Source organism: Orycteropus afer, unplaced genomic scaffold (genome assembly GCF_000298275.1).
Source record: "Orycteropus afer afer isolate SDZICR_OR568_19922 unplaced genomic scaffold, OryAfe1.0 scaffold00244, whole genome shotgun sequence".
NCBI classification, from domain to species: Eukaryota; Metazoa; Chordata; class Mammalia; order Tubulidentata; family Orycteropodidae; genus Orycteropus; species Orycteropus afer.
In genome coordinates, this window is record NW_006921831.1 from 995,703 (window position 1) to 1,017,107 (window position 21,405).

At 51.2% G+C, this 21,405-nt stretch overlaps 1 protein-coding gene across 1 annotated transcript in view; it reads left to right on the forward strand.

Moving 5' to 3' along the window:
• PPFIA1 (PTPRF interacting protein alpha 1) overlaps positions 1-21,405 on the forward strand; it is a 140,421-nt gene that overhangs the window by 99,082 nt on the left and 19,934 nt on the right. Inside the window, exons 15-20 of the mRNA XM_042782115.1 lie at positions 1,421-1,644; positions 4,489-4,720; positions 7,611-7,640; positions 10,839-10,990; positions 12,768-12,940; positions 15,040-15,133. Of these exons, the coding sequence (XP_042638049.1) occupies positions 1,421-1,644; positions 4,489-4,720; positions 7,611-7,640; positions 10,839-10,990; positions 12,768-12,940; positions 15,040-15,133 (905 nt within the window). The remainder of the gene's footprint in view (positions 1-1,420; positions 1,645-4,488; positions 4,721-7,610; positions 7,641-10,838; positions 10,991-12,767; positions 12,941-15,039; positions 15,134-21,405) is intronic.

The window sequence follows — 21,405 nt, forward strand, 5'->3', positions numbered from 1 at the left end:
GGTCTGGGACCCAAGTGAGAAGTCCGGGATGCGTGGAAAAGCTTAGGCGTTGTGAGTGCATGGGTAGTGTTCACAGGCTGGAGCGGTGACCATGGTGGTACCTGCTGTCCCCTTGTCTTCTCACCATTGCTGGCCCACAGATGAGAGGTTGGGGATCCTCAGAAGGAGAGACCCAGAAGCGACCAGTGAGGTGGGAGGAAAGCCAGGAATGAGCAGGGGCCTCAGTTGAGGGAGCAGGTGCTTCAGGGGAGGGAGGGCTGAGGAAGGGTCAGCGTGTGTGGTACATGGTCGTGGGGGACTTCGTGGCTGGCTCTGTCGGAGGGCAGGTGCGCAGTGCCTGCTCGCGGCAAGCTGCAGACATGGAGGAGAGGGTATGGGGACAGCAGGCGGGCAGCTCTGAGAAGGTGGTTAATCAGGATCAGAAGCGGAGTGGTCACTGGAAGGATGTGTGGGCCAAGCTGTGTGATTCTGTTATTTTTCTTACACTAATGGGAGTGACCCTGTATGAAGGGGAAAATTGGCCATGTCATTAGAAGCAGCTCACAGAAGAGGCCCTTGAGAAAGGTGCAGGGTGGGACACAGGCGCCCGTTGGTGATCTCGAGGTGGGGAGACTGAAGGTCCCGGCGCAGGCTGGAAAGGCGGACATGTGCCGTGGGGCACTGGGATATCCTCTCCTGGTCGCTTTGATGTCGCTTAAGTGAAAAGTGAAATGAGGGTATGTTGTCAGCGGAGAGAGAGACGTGGCAGGAGGCTTTCTGAGGGGACCAGTGTGAGTCACCTGAAAAAGGGGACTCAGTCCCCCACACGCGCACCACTGCTGAAGGAGAGGGTATTTGAGCCCCGGCATGCGGACCACTGCCAGACATTCTCAAGACAATGGGAGCTCGGCGTTCCTCAGAAAGCTTTGTCACTGACTCGTGGTCACATCGCCCAGCAGGTGGCTCGTGGTCATGCCATGCATCCGGTGGGCACTCTTGGCTCCTTTCGTGTGGTGGCCTGTGTTTGCCTTCTCGGTGCTTACTGATGCTGGCTCAGGACAGGGAGGACTGTGGGACTCAGAGCAGTTACCCATCCTATTATGATGCAGTTCCCCACAGTGTGCCGCCCAGCAGACATGTTTGTTTCATTTCTGGGTTCTGTTCTGACTGCGTCCTCTTGTATTGTAAACAGTGCTGTGAGGGTGCCTCTTAGCCGCATGAAAACACTACTATTACAGGGCTCGTTGAGGAAGGACAGCCTTTTTCCACCCATTTCCTGGTCTCTGCTTGACAGATGTCACTAGCTTATGAGTATAACCCAGTTTTCCAAAATCTTCTGGGCTTTCATTTAAACATTTTTAAAGTTTTTGCTACCTTTAAGTTTTGACAACTAACGCCATTATTTTCCATCTTTGCTAAGATCTGACGTTCTCGTTTATAGGTACAAACACTTAATGAGCAGGACTGGGAACGTGCCCAACAAGCCAGTGTCTTGGCGAATGTGGCCCAGGCGTTTGAGAGTGACGTGGATGTGTCTGACGGAGAGGACGACAGGGACACTCTGTTCAGCTCAGTGGATCTGCTGTCGCCCGGTGGGCAGGCTGACGCTCAGACTCTGGCGATGATGCTTCAGGAGCAGCTGGACGCAATCAACAAGGAGATCAGGTACCCATTACAGTGCACGGCACACGTGAAACACAGATCGGGCATATGTTACTGTACACGGCACATGTGTGAAACACAGCAAGGAGAATCGGTACACGTTACTGTACACTGCACATTATGAAACACAGAGATCAGGTATACGTTACTGTATACCACACACGTGTGAAACACTCAACAAAGATCATGTACACGTTACTGTACATGGCACACGTGTGAAACACATTCAACAGAGATCGGGTACACATTACTGTACACAGCACATGTGTGAAACACTCCAAAGAGATCGTGTACATGTTACTGTACATAGCACACATATGAAACTCTCAACAAAAAGATCAGGTACACGTTATTGTACACAACACATGTATGAAACACACACAAGGAGATGAGGTACACATTACAGTACATAACACGTGTGAAACACTTAAAGAGATCAGATACACGTAACTGTACATGGCTCATGTATGAAACATGTTAATGGAGATCAAGTGCATGTTATTGTACACAGTAAACATCAGATGAGCACAACAAAGAGATCAGGTACACGTTATTGTACACAGCACGCGTGAAACATGCACAACAGAGATTGGGTGCATGTTACTATACATGGCACACATGAAACGCACCCAACAGATCAGGTACATGTTATTGTACACAGCACATGTATGAAACAAACTCAATGAAGAGATCAGGTGCAAGTTACTGTACACGGCACACACATGACGTGAGCAACAAAGAGATCAGGTATACGTGTGTAATGCACAACAAAAAGATCATGTACACATTGTACACAGCTCACGTGTGGAACACGAATAATTTATCTCATAAATCCCATTCCTCTTAGAAAAGTCTGGAAAAAGATAGTATTGACATTTTCTAAATATGTCGTAATAGTTATAACTTAGGTATTTTTTGTATTTAGTCTGCACATGCAACTTAACACATGAGGGAGTTGTATGGCTGATCAAAAAACCATGTAATGTGTGTGTTATTTGCTTAACAACTATGCTGTTTAAGTCCTGTTGTTAAAGTCTGAGGTTACCCTTGATTCATCAGCCTCAGGTGATCCTGGCCCTCTGTCCACAGTGATGGCCCCCGTCCCTCTGGGTCTGGTCTTGTGGGCCTAGCTGGAGAGCCCTGTGGGGGAGCAGGGAGCTCAGCGCCCACTCAGAACACTCGTGACTGTAGTAGGAGTCCACAGACAGCTGGGCTCGTTGAGTCTGAGAGCTGAGCCTAGAAGGACAGGTGAGATGAGAACACGTCGGGACAGACACGTGGGAATCGGCCCTCTCGGCCAAGGCAGCCTAATCCAGAATGCAGAGGGGTGACCTGCAGTGGGGATGGAGAGGGGGCCATAGTGGAGTCAGAAAGAGACTGCCTGTCAGGTGTGCCTTTGAGTCCTTTTAATCTCAGAAATACTTTAGGTCTTTTCTTTAGAAACCCTGTTAGCAGTTAACATGGGCAATTTCTGAAACAGTGCCACTGTCAGCTGGGAATCCAGAGAATGACCTGTACAATGAGTAAGAGGGCGGGCTGCCACCTGCCCCCCTGGCTCGCTCGTCTGGGGAGCTGCCGTGTGAGCGGGGGCACTCGAAGATCGGTTCAGTGTGCTCGGCGGGACACGGCCCGTCCTGAGTCCACAGGAAGGGCCCCATGCGTGTGGGAGCTCATGTGGCAGCCGGTGGGGCTGCTGCCCACGTTTTGTTCTTGTAAAGCTAACCCTGGCAGAAGCATTCCGTTCTGCCTGGAGAGGATGTGAGGTGACGAGAGAAGTTTAACAAAGTCGACGTCATAAAGAGTGGAGACTGAAGGGAGCAGCAGGAGCGCTGTTGGTGTTGCCGGCCTCACCAGCTGACTTCTCGTGGGCTGTCCTTGAGCCTTGGGAAGAGTTACAGCAGGGAGTCTTTCCCCAGTGTTGTCACACACAGGAGGACTATTGGCGTTGCCGGCCTCATCAGCTGACTTCTCGTGGGCCCTCTGTGAGCCCCGGGAAGAGTTACAGCAGGGAGTCTTTCTCCAGTGTCATCACGCACAGGAGTGGACGCATTCTGTTCTGTGTTTCTAAGTCTTACGATGCACTGCTGGGAGGTGATTATTTTCTCAGGTAACAAACTGGTATCATGATCACTGTAATCAGAACTTCGGCTTTCTTTGCCTGTTGGAAACAACAAAACACTTATAAGGGTGTATGGGTGCCCTGAGGCTGGAGCGGAGCAGTGACGGTGGCACACTCACCTGGCTGTGTGACGTTTACTGCACATCAGGATGGACACTGGTCATTGTGAACTATGACAGGGCAGCCTGGTTGAGATGAGTCAGAACACTGGACTGGGCTAGTGGGGCTTCCACCAGCTGATACCGGTGTTTGAATTGAAAAGACGAAAAGGAAATCAATCCAGCGTTTGCTTTAGGAAGCTCCCCACTGCTGTGTAGATTCCTTCTTTGGTTGCAGCGAAGTTCCAGACTTCCAGTTGAAGAAATTGGTTGCTTTAGCTCTGAGAATCGGGGAGGTAGGGGTTGCATGTGAAATTTAAGTATCTCATTGTTCATAAGGAAGTTATTAGTTGAAACCTCACAAAGAGTTGCTAAGCAGCCCCACCAGGGTTTTCATGTATGTATGTAATACAGCCAGACCTGGATTTTACCAGAGCCAACATGATGCGGCTTTCCTGTTCCCAAATCCAGTTGACTGAAAAGAGGCCAAGTCGGCTGTTACTGCTGACCTGCTCATGGTTTGTACATGTCAGTCTAGTGGAGTACGTGGCAGGGTGCAGAGGTTGCCACACAGGCCTGTCATCCTTCCACTCGGGAGCCGGGCTGGCTGACTGCTGTGCTTCCTCGCAGGCTGATCCAGGAGGAGAAGGAGAGTGCCGAGCAGCGGGCCGAGGAGATCGAGAGCAGAGTCGGAAGTGGGAGTCTGGACAGTCCTGGTCGCTGCAGGTCCACGAGCTCCGTCCCCCCGTATCCGGCCTCCTCGCTGGCTGGCTCCTCTCCTCCAGGCAGTGGCCGCTCCACCCCCAGGAGGCTTCCTCAGAGTCCAGCTAGGGAAGTGGACCGACTGGGCATCATGACTCTAGTAAGCTTTGGCCCTCTCCTCTGCTGCTCCACCCCCGCCCCCAGCACGCCGGGCGAAGGCCTGTATGTGCTGGATAAGCTGGTTCGCCCAGGACAGCAGGTACTTGCATTGCCCTCAGAGGCTGGAGATTTTAACAACCAGCTAGTGATCGCCTGACAGAGGGCACTGTGCAGCGCATTCACGTTACTGTGTGAGCGGCCCCTGAGCATGGCACTGTTGACCTATCCCACCCACTGCCATTGAGTCAATTCCCACTCACAGCGACCCTCACTGGGTTTCTGAGACAATCACTATGGAAGTAGATTGCCCAGTCTTCCTTCTGTGAAGTGGCTGGTGGATTTGAACCACGAGCCTTCTGGTTAGCAGCCAGATGCCTTAGGCACTGTGCCACCGGAGCTCACTCATCAGCAGATCCTGTTCATGTAGCTTTGTGCACAGTCGGCAGCCAGAAGGGGGAGCAGTTTCTGTTCTCTAGGAATAGGCAGAAGACGCCACGGTGGTGTAGTAGTTAAGTGCTTGGCTGCTAACCAAAAGGTCGGTGGTTCGAACCCATCAGCTGCTCCGTGGGAGAAAGATGAGGCAGTCTGCTTCCGTGAAGACTGACAGCCTAGGAACCTTCTGGGGCCGTTCTACTCTGTCCTCTAGGGGCGCTGTGAATCAGAATCCACCCTACAACAGTTTGCTTTTTAGGAATAGACAGTTCAACAAAAGTAAAACTAGCTGAGGTGGCCTCGTGGTGTAGAGACAGCATGTAAAGAAAGTTGGCGTCTGTCTTTACCTTAGGGTGCCTCATTGGAGGGCACAGGCGTGCAGGCCGACAGCACAGCTCACAGGCCCTCTTGTTAGCACACTTGGCAGTGTACTTCTCCCATTTTCCTGTCACCCATGGACTCAGGTCGCTTCGGGGCGTTTGGGGAAAGAGGTGGCCTTTTTCCCGAGTCCAGAAGTCTGCTCTGGGGTCTGGGCGTGTGGTGATCTCGCTGTGCTGGTGACCACGTCCGTGACTCTGCCAGTGTCGGGCAGTGTCGCCATGCATTGCGTTCAGTTTTGTGCTCACCCATTTGCCATGTGACGTTGTTCGTGCAACATGCTGTTCTGTGACCACACTGCTGTCTGTCACCACCCTGCTGTGTGTGACCGCCCTGCTGTGTGTGACCGCACTGCTGTGACCATCCTGTTCTCTGTGGCTGTCCTCCGTCCTGCTGTCGGTGACCACACTGCTCTCTGTGACTGCACTGCTGTCTGTGACCTCACTGTTGGTTGTCACCGCCCTGCTGTGACCACCCTGCTATCTGTGAACACACTGGCATCTGTCATTGCCCTGTCTGTGATCACACTGCTGTCTGTGACTGCCCTGCTGGCTGTCACCGCCCTGCTGTGACAGTCCTGCTGTGACCATCCTGCTGTCTGTGAACACACTGGCGTCTGTCATTGCCCTGCTGTCTGTGATCACACTGCTGTCTGTGGCCACACTGCTGTCTGTCGCTGCCCTGCTGTCTGATAGTTGTTCCTGTGACCCTCCGTTTCCATTTTCAGCTGTAGAGCATGTTGTTAGATTGTCCGTGGGTCACTTCTGTGGCAGATGAAGTGGGAGCCATCTGTTTTGCGGTGTGTTGACAGCCTCTGTTCATCGTTTTCATCATTTGCTAATTAGCTGAGACTGCGAACCTGGCCATTTTGCTAGTGGTTTCCTGCTCATTTCCTTCAAGCATGTGTGTAAAGCAATTGTGTAGGGTTTTGTCTTGAGCGTGCAGTCCCATGTGCTGGCCGACAGTCCCTGTGGTGGCTTCGACTCCCTGTGTCATCCTTGTGTCTGTTTCATTATGTTAGCTATCTCCAGATTCATTTTCAGTCCAGGGTTTAGACCCCCAACGACCTGTAGTCTGTGCGTTCAGCTCCCCTCTGAGTCCTCCCCCATGCTGTAGCGACTTGGCACCACGTGCCCAGGTAATGTGTAGCCACATGTGCGGGGATCACACACCAGCTGGGGATTCTTTGGCTTTGTTTAGCGGGCTTTTGCTTTTCTTTCTGGTTTGTCTTCATTTTTCATGAAACACTGCTTTTTCCCCAGCAGTTAGTGTATGGCTGTCAACTAGACATGGATGTAGGTATGACATGGGCAGTTTGCAGTATGTCTGCACCCAGAGTATGGAGGAACTCCGTAGTTTCCAGATGAACTGTTTCCTCCACCAAGCTGTAGCCAGTGACGGTGGAACTGAGGAAACTCTACACAAACAGCACGCTGCTGGTTTTGTTGTTTGCATTCCAGACTGTGAATGTTGTCACTTCACCAGAAGCGCACTGCTAATGTTTCCACAGACTAATGTTTTTCACTTACATGTCTCACACGAGCTGTATGTCTGAAGATGGAGCGGCCCCACATGCTGTCAGGCTGGATTTTGTCCTTCTGTGTTTTCACACCTCTTACCTGCAATACATACTATTTTTGAGAAGTTGTAGATCAGATTATAGTGAAGGCTACGTTCACATCCTGATGTAATGAACAAAATGTCGATTTACTTACTTTCATGATAGATACTGCATTACTTCTCTGTTGCTAGGGATGTTTTAAAGTAGGACATGTTTTTTGCTAAGGAGCCCTGAGCTCTGGAGCAGTCTTGGCTCAGAGCACGCCATCATCAGGACCCTGTATGATGCAGTGAACCATATGATCAGATGGGATCTCTGCAGCTAATACGTTTCTCTAATGTTAGCTTAACGTGGTTTGTGATGGGAACGGGTTCATCTCTGGCTGCACCTCCACACCCTCCTCCCCGTGTCTGCCTGCCATGTTCACTGTAATGGTTTTGCCTGAGCTGACCCTTAAACATTTGCTCTTGGGTCTGCAGTAAATCTGCTCTCTCTCTCTCTCTTTGCATGCACCGAACAGCCTAGCGATTTAAGGAAACACCGTAGAAAGGTAAATTCAGTCACGTAAGACGTTTTTGTTTCTCTGTAATGTATCAAGAGTGCATATTCTGTCCTGCAGGAATGAGACACTGTTGTAGTGTGGTAATAATCCTCGCAGCTTCAATGATAGTGTTTCAACTGGTCCGGCACATCGCCCATGCCTTGTTCTGAGGGAAATTAATCACTGTTGGTTTTCATAGCAAACTGGGACAAAATTAAGAGCCTGACTTTCTCTGCTTCTCCACTCTCTCATCATGGCATGTTATTTGGAACGATGTAGTCTGGAAAGTGAAATGGGATCGAAGCCAAGGCTTAGCTTTTGGGTTTGGAAAAGCCGATTTAATCACCAGGGTCGTCATGCAGCCCTGGTTGTGTGCCAGGCCCTGCGCTGAAAGTGTCACATGGCTGTTCTCTCACAAAGTCCCTGTTGTTATGGCCGCTGCACAGATGTGGAGATTGAAGATTTGAGGGGCCACAGTGCAGTGTGCCTGGGTCACATGCCAGTGAGCAGCACAGGGCGGTGTGGGCTCAACTTTCTCAGCTGCGCACGGCCAAGCCACCTCCAGCTTCTCAGCCCCAGATGCGTTAGCTGCTCTGAGCATCCTTGACGGAGGGGCCAGGCCCCGTTGCTCACAGGTGGTGCCTACTCTTGGAGGAGGTACAATGCACAAAGGATCAGACCTGGGTAGTGGTGTTCTTTACATTGGCCACAGTCCCCATGCCCCATTAGCTCCGTGCCCTGTCCCTCTTCTGTGCCCACTTCTGCCCTGGCCAGCTTGTGCCCACACAGGACAGCCCCCAGATCTCGGGGCAGCTGGTCTGTGCACGGCCACTGGGCAGCAGCCTGGGTGTGTGCCACACTGGGCTGTGCAGTACAGAGAGGTGGACCGCTGGCCTTCGACCTCAGCCCATCTCTAGTGACCTTATGACCATGGGATGGTACTTAGCCCCTTTGTGCCCTGGTCTGCTCTCCTGTTAAGTGAAAATGATGGCAGTGGCCGTGGTCCTGTGCCTGCCTGCATGGTGCCCAGTAAGCTGAGGGCTCCACCCAGTGAGCTGAGGGCTCCACCCAGCAGAAGGCCCTGTGCCTGCCTGTGTGGAGCCCAGTGAACTGTGGGCTCTGCCCAGTGAGCTGAGGGCTCCACCCAGCAGCGCTGGTCATTTTGGCCCAGCTAGCTGGCCCTAGTGGCAGGTCAGCTAGCTCAGACCAGTGTCAGTGCCTGAGTTTTTCTTTTCTGTTTTTTAAAGCAGGGTTCTCCTGGTTAAGGAGATGGCATTTGGGCACAGTGCTTGTGTCCCTGTGGCCTTGCTTGAGGGCTAGTGTGGGGCTCCCTGCTCACTGGTGACGGCCTTGCATGAGAGCTGGTGTGGGGCATGTGTTCAGAGGGCCTGGCACAGCTGGCCTCAGACTCGTGTGCCCTTCTTTTTTTCTGTGTTACTGCTGTGTGCCACACGGCTCCCTGCTCTCATGGAGCTCACAGTTCTAGTGGAGCTGATCAGGATGTAGCAGAGTCTGGAGGTGTGAGCGCTGGTGCACCTTCCTGGAGGGTGTGCAGGGAGGAGGTGCAGAGCAGGCTGGGTGGGGCCTGACACTGACTCGGCAGGCTGCAGGCTGTGTGAGCCGGGCTTAGGAACGTGGACAGGCTTGCACTCACACCGCTTTGTGCGCTTCCAGTGGGTCGTGGTTACCTTGGCCACAGACATCGCTCCCTGGCTTGCCCTCTTTTCATTCTCGACAGTGATTTTGTAACTCAGTCTGACACCTACTCCTGTTCAGTTTCCTGTTGCTCATTCGCAGCCCTTGTAGCCGTTTCTTGTCTTACGATTGAGAACTTAGGAGAGGACAGAGCTGACCTAGCTCTTGGGGAGGGGTCCCTCTTCCTGCCACTCGTCTCCACTGGGCAGTGTCCTGCTGGTTCTCGTCGAGCCACTGTGGAGCGCCTGTAGCGTTGGTGTTCTTTGTACAATCCATTGGAAGTCCCATGACAAGGCAGATATTCACTGGCCACGTTCTGCAGCTCACAGGAATGTTGCCACGCAGAAGTGTCATGTGTAGTCGTCCCTCAGTGTCTGTGCACCCCTGCCTCTCGCTCCTTCTTAGCTTTTGTGGGACTGCTTTGACCCCTTAGTTGCCTGTTTGTTCCCCCCAAATATTTCCCATCTGCAGTTGGTTGAATCCATGGATTAGAATCTGTGGATACAGAAGGCCAGGGTCAGAAACCAAAACCCACACTTACAGAAAGCCCTGCCCAGCTGCTTGAAGGGGTTATTTGTTGCTGTCCCCCTCCCTTACACTTAGACACACCCATGTTCCTTTACGGAAATGAACAACCCAAGTCGGATAAGAGGGCCTCTGTCAGTGATCTGCTGGGCTGACCGGCCTGAGCAGAGTGCTTCTCAGCTGAAGTAAGGACTTCCTTCTGTTCATGGCATCTATTCCAAACTCTGAGGAAGTACCAGACAGATGCTTGTTGAGGATAGTGTCTGCTCCTGACCTTGGCTTGCCGGCTCATCTGTATTGCAAGGAGACGTGCCTCAGGCCCTGGCCCGGCCTTCCCAGACAGAAAGGTGTGGGTGGTTTTGCCCAGGAGGTTTGCACCCTCTCTAGTGTTCTTTTAAAGGAGCCCTGGTGGCACAGTGATCAGAGCGCTGAGCAAAAGGCCGACGGTTGGAGCCCACCAGCTGCCCCGTGGGAGAAAGGCATGGCAGTCTGTTCTGGTAGATATGGCAGCCTTGGAAACCCCGTGGAGCAGCTCTTTCTGTGAGGTGGAACCGACTTGACAGTGCATAACTGTGTCGTTTGATGCCTTCAGGAGAGAACACAGACTGCCTGTCCTGGGGTCTGACTCAGTGAGAGCTGCTGCAGTGCTGTGGTTTCCAGGCATTGTTGAGATCTTCCATGACCCTCCAGTACTCATCCTCACGAAAGGCCTGGTGCTTACAGCCTGCTGCTGTGAGGGTGAGGCCTGGGGCAGAGGTGAGGGCCTGCCACCTGGGAGGGCCTGGACCGGCCTGACTGCTCTGCGACCTGTGTGCTCCTCAGGAGTAAGCAGGACCCTCCAGCAGCATTAGACGAGAGCAGGCGTCTTGTCTCTGACAGAAAACATGGCTGGTGCATTTCAGATACTCTCACGGTGCTCACTTAAGGTCTCCGTGGCTTTTATACGGTCTGCTGCTAACACATTGCATGCATCTGTCAACCCCTCAGTTGCCGGCTTCCCGAGAAGAGGTACGAGATGACAAGACGACAATAAAATGTGAGACGTCCCCCCCCTCCTCCCCGCGGTCACTTCGGCTCGACAGGATGCACAAGGGAGCCTTGCACACAGTCAGCCACGAGGACATCAGGGACATACGCAAGTAAGGAACGTGCCACTCACCCACTGGCCACCAGGCGGTAACAGCCTGGGTAGGGTGGTTAGTCTCGACAAACTTGTCCATCTCTCTTCCTGTAGCACTAGTGAATAGAGGTGTGTTGACTGGGCAGCTGTCCCTAGGATGCAACTGCTCTGGGATGCAGTGTGGCCAGCTGCATCCACATGTCTCTGTGGGCACAGTTGGTGTATGCAGGTCTCTTTGGGCACAGTTGGTGTACACATGTCTCTGTGGGCACAGTTGGTGAACATGTGTTTGTGTGGGCACAGTTGGTGTGCATGCATCTCTGTGGACACAGTTGGTGTATGTGTGTCTGTGTGGGCAACAAAGTTTGTTGTCCACGTGTCCATGTGAGTGGCACAGTTGGTGTCCACGTATCCGTGTGGGTGGCACAGTTGGTGTTTACGGCACAGTTGGTGTTTACATGTTCCTTGGGTGGCACAGTTGGTGTCTGTGTGTCCATATGTCTGTGTAGGTGGAACAGTTGGTGTCCACGTGTCCGTGTGGGTGACACAATTGGTGTTTGCATGATCCTGTAGGTGGCATAGTTGGTGTCTGTGTGTCCAAGTGTCTGTGTGGGTGGCACAGTTGGTGTCCATGTGTCCATATGGGTGGCACAGTTGGTGTTCGCATGTTCCTGTGAGTGGCACAGGTGGTGTCTGTGTGGGTGGCATAGTTGGTGTCTATGTGTCTGTGTGTCTGTGTGGGTGGCACGGTTGGTGTCCGTGTGTCTGTGTGCGTGGCATAGTTGGTGTCTGTGTGTCCGTGTGTCTGTGTGGGCGGCACGGTTGGTGTCCATGTGTCCGTGTGGGTGGCACAGTTGATGTCCGTGTGGGCGCAGGTGGTGTGGAGAGGTAATAGTGGAATATACAGTGAAACATGTAAAGCTGGAACCTGTGTAAGGCCGAAACCAGTCAGAGAAGGCAAACTCGGATATTTTCACTTACAGAGAGGGTTGATAGGAAAGTGGTCAGACCTCCCCGTCAAAGGCAGAAAACTTGTGAGACCCGGGTCTGAGACCCAAAGAAACAAGGCCGTCCTGTCAAGTTCCAGCTCTCACCGCTTTTACCATATCAGCAACCGTAGAAAACCCTCATTACTTTAGATCCTACAGACTGAGGAATCGCCCTCTTTGGTGGAGTAAATGCGGTATTTCTGACTCTTCTGTGCTGCTCTGTTGGACGGTCAGTTGATATGATGTCCCAGGCTGCCTGTGCCCGCTGCTTCCTGTACGGAAAGCCGGGAGCCCTGTTGTTCCTGACGCTTGTTTTTGTAGCCGTCTCGTACTGAGTTTTTGTAGTGGGGCAGGCCATATGTGATGGAGGCCGTGTATGTCGTGTATGTGCTGTGGTCTTGCCAGTAGTAAATGCTGTTCCCATCTCACAGATGATGAGGGTCATTCTCAGGGAGCCACTTGGCAGAGTTAGGGGGCTGAGAACTTGGATTTCCTCGTCTCCAGTCTATACTTGCTCTGCCCACTGCTCCGCTGGCTGCCCGGGAGCCCCGTGGGGGGTGCCGCACACTGGGCAGTAATGGTTCTGCTGCAGCAGAGCCTGGCTCCCGGGGCAGCTCCCCCTATGGCTGTGTCGGGTCGCTTCTGCACGCGCATCACATGAAGGGGGTGCGTGTGAAAGAGATGTGAGCTGTTGCTGTGCTGTGTGGAGAGCCTGCGTTCGGGATGTGAGGGTGGATGTCTGTGCGACTGGTGCAGAGCTGTGATGAGACCCCCGGGTGCAGACAAAACGCTCTTCCTTCCTTGAAGCTCAACTGGCTCCCAGGACGGTCACGTGAGCAACCCCAGCAGCAGCAACAGCAGCCAGGACTCGCTCCACAAAGCCCCGAAGAAGAAGGGGATCAAGTCCTCCATTGGCCGCCTGTTTGGCAAGAAAGAGAAGGGTCGACCTGGGCAGACGGGCAAAGAACCCCTGGGACAAGGTTGGCTGGGTTTCTGTCCATGTCTTGACACCTGGGGGTGGGATAGAGGGTGCTTTGTGTTTGACCACGGTTCCCATGGAGGTCTGCTCAGGGCTCCAGCCCCTAATGCTGAACCTTCCTCTGAAGCCAGAGCTCAGAGAGTGTGCTCAGCTGACACGTGTCTGAACCAGAGACACACAGTAGATGTTCATTGGCCCTGAGAGATTTAGCCTCCTGGAGAGATGGAAAGTGTCTGCCTTTGAGATACTTTTGTGTGGGGGTTGTCTAGTCAGAAAGTCTGTACCTTTAAAGGGGCCCTGGTGGAGCAGTGTCAAGCCCTCAGTTGTGAACCAGGAGGGAAGCGATTTGAACCCATTAGCTGTTCCAAGGGAGGAAAAGGTGCAGAGATGTGCCAGGCTCTAACTCACAGCGGCCCCATGTGCAGCGATGGAACACTGCCCGTCCTGCAGCGTCCTCGCAGCCATTGCTCTGTCTGAGCCCATCATTACAGCCACTGTGGCAGACCACTGCTTAAGGGTCTTCGCATTTTTTGCTGACCCTCTGCCTTACCATCATGACGGCCTTGACCAAGCATGTCTCATTCCCCCGATAACATGTCTAAGTGTGTGACAAAGTCTTACCATACTTGTCTCTAAGGGGTGTCTGGCTGTACTTCTTCCATGTCTTCATCAAGATTACAGCCAAGGAAACCCTGGTGGGGCAGCTCTTCTCAGTCCCATAGGGCCTCTCAATTGGAGTCAGACCTTACGGTTACGCATCCACCTATTTAAACCCTAAACCAGGTGCTGGGAGTCAGCTCTGATGCATGGCAGCCCCGTGTGCATCACAGTAGAGCTGCACACCTTAGTGGGTTTCCTTTAAATTTATTTATTTTGTTGTTGAAAGTTCCCCCAGCAAAACGTAGAGCACTTCAGCAGTTTGTACATGTTTGATTTTGTGACAGTGATGATACCCGTCCAGTGGAGCCTCTGTCCTCACCCTCTGGTTTTGAGCTGTTCTTCCCTCCCTCACGTCAAGTCACTGCCCTCTAAGGTTCCTAGCTGACCTTTTGAGTTGCTCTGCCAATTTAATCCCACACAGATAGCAAGATGGGCCTTTTTACACTGAAGCTGAGCTGCTGTTTGATTTTAAGAAGACTTCACGGGATATTTTTGGTTCAAAGTTTAAAAATTATCTTGGGGCAGTAGTTTCAGGGATTCATCCACCCTCTGTGGGTCCAGAAAGTCTAGACTCCATGAGAATTTAAAATTCTGTTCTGCATTTTCCCCCTCTTGATCAGAATTCTTCATGAAGTCTTTGATCAAAATGTTCAGTAACAGTAGCCAGGCACCATCGAGTTCTTGTCTCCTGGCAAAAGCCAGTTGTTCATGGAGGCAGTTAGCCCCACGTTTCATATCCTCCTCCTCCTGACCCTACCTCTCCTCGTTCCTCTGTTGCTCCAGGGGAACAGAGGCCAATTGTTGGTGCATTGGGTGTCTGCTGGCAAGGTTTGAAGACCCCAGGCACTAGTTAATGAGCTGTTGTTGTTATTATGTGCCATCGAGTCAGACCTGACTCATAGCGACCCCTCCTTGGGTTTCCGAGGCAGTATCGCTACGGAAGTAGATTGCCCAACCTTCCTTCTGAGGAGTGGCTGGTGGGTTTGAACCGCCAGCCTTCTGGTGAGCAAGTCAGGTGCCTTAGGCACTACGCTGCCAGAGCTCCTAGTTAATGAGCTAGGAAGCATGTTATTAGGCCAGTTAACTGGAATGTCTCATAAAACCGTGACCCTAGATCGCCACAGCGAGGAAGCACGTCCCAGGAGGTGTTAGGTTGTGCTAAGCAGCCTTGGCAGCCACTCTTCCTTTATTTCCTGGTCGTTGTTGTAGCTCCACTGAGTCCAGTGGCTGATTTTTTGGAAGCAGACCACCAGGCCTTTCTTCTGAGGACCTCTGAGTGGATGCAAATCTCAGCCTTTAGGTTAACAACCCAGGGGTCAGCCGGGACTGCTGCCCAGGGACGCCGCCCAGGGGCTCTGCTCAGCTTCTCTACTGTTGTTGACGCCCAGCACCGCCCTGTTGATTGACTCTTGGTTTTTGGGCTGCTCTTCTTCCTCACAGCCGGTGTTTCAGAGGCAGATAACTCATCTCCAGATGCCTTGGCGCTTAGCAAATTGGGAGGACAGGCGGAAAAAAATCGTAAACTTCAAAAAAAGTAAGCTGCTTTTTATTGTCCCCATCTCACGGCCCTGCGTCTGCCGTGCCCTGGTTGTACCTGGAGTGTGTGTGGTAGCTGGTAACCAGCTGTGACCTTCTGAAAGATGAACCTGAGGCCTTTCTTCGGCTGTACTTTCTGGGGGACTTGAAGCACTTAGGAAACTTGGAAAGAACTTGCACATGGTTTCCCAGTCCGCTTTGGACCATGTCAGTTAGGAGATGAGCTTGGAGATGCAGTGGGTACAGGAGTTGGGCTTGGCTGCCCAAGGGGTTCAGTCTGAATCCTAGCTTCTGTGCGAATTAGCCTCATGGCTTTAGGTTAGTTCCTTAGCATCCCTGGGCTTCAGTCTTCTCATCTGTGAAATGAGGGTGACAGGACCTACTTCCTGTGCCTCTTGTGAGGGCTGAATGGGACAACAGCTATAAAGTCACGGTGCTGACAAGTCACATCAGCAAGCTGGGAGGATGTAGCAGATTGCCACGTTTGACTTCCCTGCTCAGTTGTGACACCAGCCACGACAGGCAGCACTTCGCTTTCTGCCTCTAGCCGCCCAGAGTGAGGTGCCCTTGCTTCTGACCTGGTGGCTACACATTCTGGGTTCTCTCTAACCCTTCTGAATGCCAGCCGCCTGCTTTGGGCCCCTGGGCCCCCGACTCCTGACATGCTGGCGCCCACTCCTTTGGGCTGAGGATTCGCTGGGCCACTCACAGAGCTCCTGGGAAGCACCCGGCTTACGATGTGGCTTTATGACAGTGGAAGAGGGTCGGAATAGGGGTGCCGTGGCGAGGTCTGGGAGGTTCCTGGCACAGGGTGTCCCTGTCCCATCTCACATGCCTCGATGTATCTCACCTGTCAGGGAGCTTAGTGCTTTTACTGGCTTCACAGTTGTGACGGATTGGTGCAGCCCCCATCCCCACCCCAGGCCAGCTGCAGTCAGGCCAGGCCAGGCCAGGGGGTCGTCTGTACATGTCCTCTGGGGTGGTCTGGATAATGTGGTTGCTCAGGAAATGCCAAGGGCTTAGGGTTCCCTCAGGAACAAAGGGCAAAGACCAAGTGTCTGAGGTGAAAGGAAATGCAGTGTCTTCCTGTTGTGGTTACTAAGTGCTGCTCTGACAAGAATATAGCACAAATGGGATGGCTTGAAGAAACAGGAATTTATTCTTTTATAATTTGGAAGGTTTTAAGTCCAAGTTCAAAGTGCCAGGCTCTAGGGGCTATGTGAAAGCCCCTCAGCCTTGGGCTTTAGCTCTGCCTCTTGTTCCCAGCCCACTGAAGATAGCAGCATCTCTTCAGTCAGGCAGCTACTGGCTGCTGAGGCTAACAAGCCCAAGGTCGACAAATAAAATGGCACAGTCCCAATGTTACCAAACCACAGGGCAGGCCATTAATTCAAGTCCATTGAAAGTGCCAAGGTCAGCAGAGCATGGCAGGCTGCTGAACAGTGACACAGCTGCATGCAGGGTTCAAGTGTGCCATGAGCTAGAGACTATTCCCAAAGCTATTTTTTATATATGGGAAGCAGACCACATTTCTAAGGTAGCTACTCAGCTGATCACAGTAGATTCCAGCATGGAGTTGATTACCAGTCTCATCATGGGGAATACTACATCCAGCTGCCCAGTTACTCAACCAGGCCCAGCCAAGCTGACACACAAACTTAACAACCACATTCCCATGGGCTGTCCCTGAGGTCACAACAGTGCCTCGTTGGTTATGTCGCCCTGTCTCCCCTTCCAGAGGGTCTGCACACCTGTCTCAGACTCCGGATTGCGGAGTTTGTTTACTAGATGTTAATTCTGATTTAAGTCTCAAAACTGAAAATAAGTCATTGTGATTGCAGCCATCTCAGCATAGGCACACGGGCACTGTGTCACCCCGGGCAGAGAGGACCGTCTCAGCAGGGGCGCGCAGGCACTGTGCTACCCTGGGCCGAGGGGAATCAGGTCTTTGTGTGGCACGGGAGGTTTATGGGGTGACTGTGCCCAAAACCAGATGAAGCAGATGAACTAGGTCCTTGGAAACAACACCCAGTGAACTGACAAATTGAGAGTGAAATAAAACCCACTTCTGCAACAAAGTGCAGGCAGTGTGTTCAAGTTCAGGGGCTGTGAACTTGGAACAGGATGGAGGAGAGATGGTAGATGCTGGGTGGCAAGGCAGAGCTTTGAGGACAAAGGACAGCACTTGACACAGCTGCTTTGATGGATTGAGCAGGGAAAGCCACATGGCTCTCAGTGGTGTCCCAAGAGTCCAGTACTGGCCTGGGGCCTGGTCACGAGGACAGTGGCCTCCAGCCTTATTCTGGACCCCCAGGGCCCCGGCCCAAGGCACTGTCATCTTCAGCGCCAAGACCTGCCGGCTGGTCCGCAGCGTTGTGTGCTCTGTTGTGAAGTCCTCTGCACTTCGGGTCTCTGCTCCAGAACCATAGTGACTGGACTGACATGCTGCCGGTCAGGTGAAAATAACTGTTAGGCCATCAGGACGGCAGGGACACTGGGTTCTTGTAAATGTGCAAACTGCTCAATGGCAACATGGAACTCCAGCGTTGTCATTAGTGCTGCTGTAAAATGTTGAGGTAACCCAGGTGACCGCCAAACGCTGATGGGCACTGAGCGTGAGGGCCGGGTCTCTGTCCCAGAGCTGCTCTGGGAGAGGGCTTGCTCATGTGGGATCTCACATCCTCATCCCATTACGATGTGAACAGCAAGGCTTGTCCTCCCACCCCACCCCGCATGCTTGCAGTTCGTGGAGGATTAAAACCGGTGTGGTCTGACTGGAATGTTAGACTCTGGTTTTTAAATGCGTTTGCATTTCTCAGAAGGCTGCTTGAGTGGCCAGGTGTGAGGCCAGGCTTTGGTTCGATCTTGTGCTGATTTGAGGCGTGAGGTAGTTGGTTGTTGGGGGTCTCTGCAGTGGCTGTGTCTGTATGGATGCTGTCAGCCTTGAACCGGCAGCTCTTGTGGCTCATGGCTAAATTGCTCTCCATGCTTTGTAGTTCCATGTGGGATGATACATGGCTTGAGTCCCGAGTCACTTGGGGGATTTCGTCTGACCATTCAGGGTGATCTCAGTCACCAGGGGCATGAGCCTGAGGCCAGGTGACCTTCAGGACACATACCTGGTGTGCCGCTGTGAGACCTTGTGACTTCCCTGGGGAGGGAGCAGTGTGGACACACCTTACGTTTGTGGTATTTAAGAGTATGGATTTAAGAGTCAAAATATGTTTCTCAGAAAGAATTTCTTTTCACTAACCCTTGACTCAGCACAAAAGTATGCTTTTAACTTTGAAATTCACTTTTAGAGAATTTTCAGGGACCTAAGTGAAGTATGAGAAGCTGACATATGAGAGCTTCACGGACACATTATGTTTGACATGTGTAGTGAGGACTTGACTGAAGGGTCTAACCATCTTCACGTTGTTGTCGTTTGGTGCCATCAGGCTGTCTCTGACTCACAGCAACCCCATATACAACAGAATGAAACACTGCCCAGTCCTACACCAGCTCCATGCTCCTTGCTATACCTGAGCCCATCGCTGCAGCCACTGTGTCAGTCCATCTCGTTGAGGGCCTTCCCTTCTTTCATTGACTCTCCACCTTACCAAGCATGACATCCTTCTCCAGGGAGTGGTCCCTTCTGACAACATGACCAAAGTAGGTGAGATGAAGTCTGGCCATTCTCACGTCTAAAGAGCATTCTGGCTGCACTTCCTCCAGGACAGATCTGTTCATTCTTCTGACAGTCCATGGTACTTTTAGCATTCTTCACCAACACCACAACTCAATAGCATCAGCTCTTCTTTGGTCTTCCTTATCCTTTGTCTGGCTTGCACATGCATATGGGGCAATTGGAAATACCATGGTTGGGGCACTTAGTCTTCAAAGAGACAGCTTTCCCGTCCAGCACTTTAGGAGGTCTTTTGCAGATTTGTCCAGTGCAGTACAACATCTGATTTCTGTTTCCATGGATGTTGATTGTGGAACCAAGTAATATGAAATCTTTAACAACTTCAGTCTTTCTGCCATTTGTCGTGATGCTGCTTATTAGTCCAGTTGTGAGGATTTTAATTTTCTTTATGTTGAGATATAATCCATACTAAGTGCTTCCAGTCATCTTCACTTTCAACAAGCAAAGTTGTGTCATCTGCATATGTCAGGTTGTTAATGAGCCTTCCTCCAATCCTGATGCCACATTCCTCTTCCTACAGTCCAGCTTCTTGGATTATTTGCTTAGCATACAGATTGACCCATGGTTTGGGTCAGGCACATCTTAGTCTTCAAAGTGACATCTTTGCTCTTCAGCACTTTAAAGAGGTCTTTCGCAGCAGATGGGCCCAGTGCAGTGTGTCCTTTGATTTCTTGACTGCTGCTTCTGTGGGTATTGATTGTGGATCCGAGTCAAATGAAATTTTGCTTGACGACTTCATTCTTTTCTGCATTTATCCTGATGTTGCCTGTCGGTCTGGGAGGGTTTCATTTCTTTATGTTGAGGTGTGATCCATACTGAAGGCTGAAATGTTGAGCATTTTCTTCCCCTTTGATTTTCCATTTCCAGGTCTCTTCACACTTCATTTATAATACTTTCTGCCCTTGAGCTGCCCTTTGAAATCATCTGTTCAGCTCTTAGACTTCAGCATTTCTTCCATTTTGTAGCTACCCTCCATTCAAGAGTTACTTTCAGAGTCTCTCCTGACATCCATTTTGGTCTTCTCTCTTTTCAGTGACCTTTTCCTTTCTTCATGTGTGGTGTCCTTGATGTCATCCTACAGCTTGTCTGGTATCTGGTTGCAGGTTTTCAGTGCATCAGAACTATCATGCAGATGGTCTCTAAATTTGGGGGGATATACGCAAGGTCGTATTTTGGCTCCCACGGATCTATTTTAAAGTTCATCAGCTTCACCTTGAACTTGCATGTGAGCAGTTGATGTCTGTTCCACAGTCAGCTCCTGGCCGGGTTCTTACTCATGGTATTGAGCTTCTCCATCATCTCTTTTCACAGATGTAGTTGATTAGGTTCCTGGGTATTCTGTCTGGCAAGGTCCACATGTATAGTCACCATTTATGCTGTTATAGAAGGTGTTTGCGATCAATCAGTGGTTTCTCGGGCAAAATTCTGTCTTGCAATCTTTGGCATAATTTCTGTCACCAAGGCCATACTTTCCAACTACCTATGCTGCTTCTTTGTTTCCAACTTTCACATACTTCTTGTTATGTGCCATCGAGTCAGACCTGACTCATAGCGACCCCGCCTTGCGTTGCCGAGGTGGTATCACTACGGAAGTAGATTGCCCAATCTTCCTTCCGAGGAGTGGCTGGTGGGTTTGGACCACCAGCCTTCTGGTTAGCAGTCAATTACCTTAGGCACTGTGCTACCAGAGCTCCCTTTCACATACTAATCGCCAGTAATTATCAGTGCATCTTGATTGCATGTTTGGTCAATTTCAGACTATAGAAGTTGGTAAAAGTGTTCAATTTCTTTCTCTTAGGTTTTAGTTGTTGTATTTGAGTAATAGTCGTATTTAGTGGTCTTCTTCGTAGATAGATATACTCAGTATGGATGTTATCCTATCACTGATAGCATTGTACTTCAGGACAGACCTTGACATGTTCTCGATGATGAATGCAACGCTGCTCCTCTTTAGTTTGTCATTCCCAGCATCATAGGCCAGATTCAAAGTGGCCAATACCAGTCCATTTTAGCTCACTAAGGCCTAGGATGTCAATCTCCATTTCATTTTTGACAACTTCCAATTTTCCTAGATTCATACTTCATATATTCTGTGTTTTGATTATTAATGATCATTTACGGCTCTTTCTTCCCATTTTGAGTTGTGCCACTCGGCAAATGAAGGTCCTGGATGCTTTCCTCCCTGCATGTCTTTAAGCTCACCTCTACTCTGAGGACGCATCTCTTCTCCAGTTGTATTTTGAATGCCTTCCGACCTGACGGGTCATCTTCTGGTATTTTTCTCAGGGTTTCCCTGCTATCCAGAAAGGGTTCAATGGGTAGTTTTTCTTGTAGAAATGGACCTGGCCACGTCCTTCTTCCGAGTCTGTCTTAGTCTGTAGCTCTGCTGAAACCTGTCCACCATGGTGACCGTGCTGGGATTTGAAATACCGGTGCCATAGCTTCCAGCCTCACAGCAACACGCACCACCACATTCTGACAAACTGACAAACGAGTGGTAGCTCTTAGCATTAGACAACACTAATGTTCCTCCAACAGCAGTTGTGAACGTGGCACAGGACGGGGCAGTGTTTGGTTCGGTT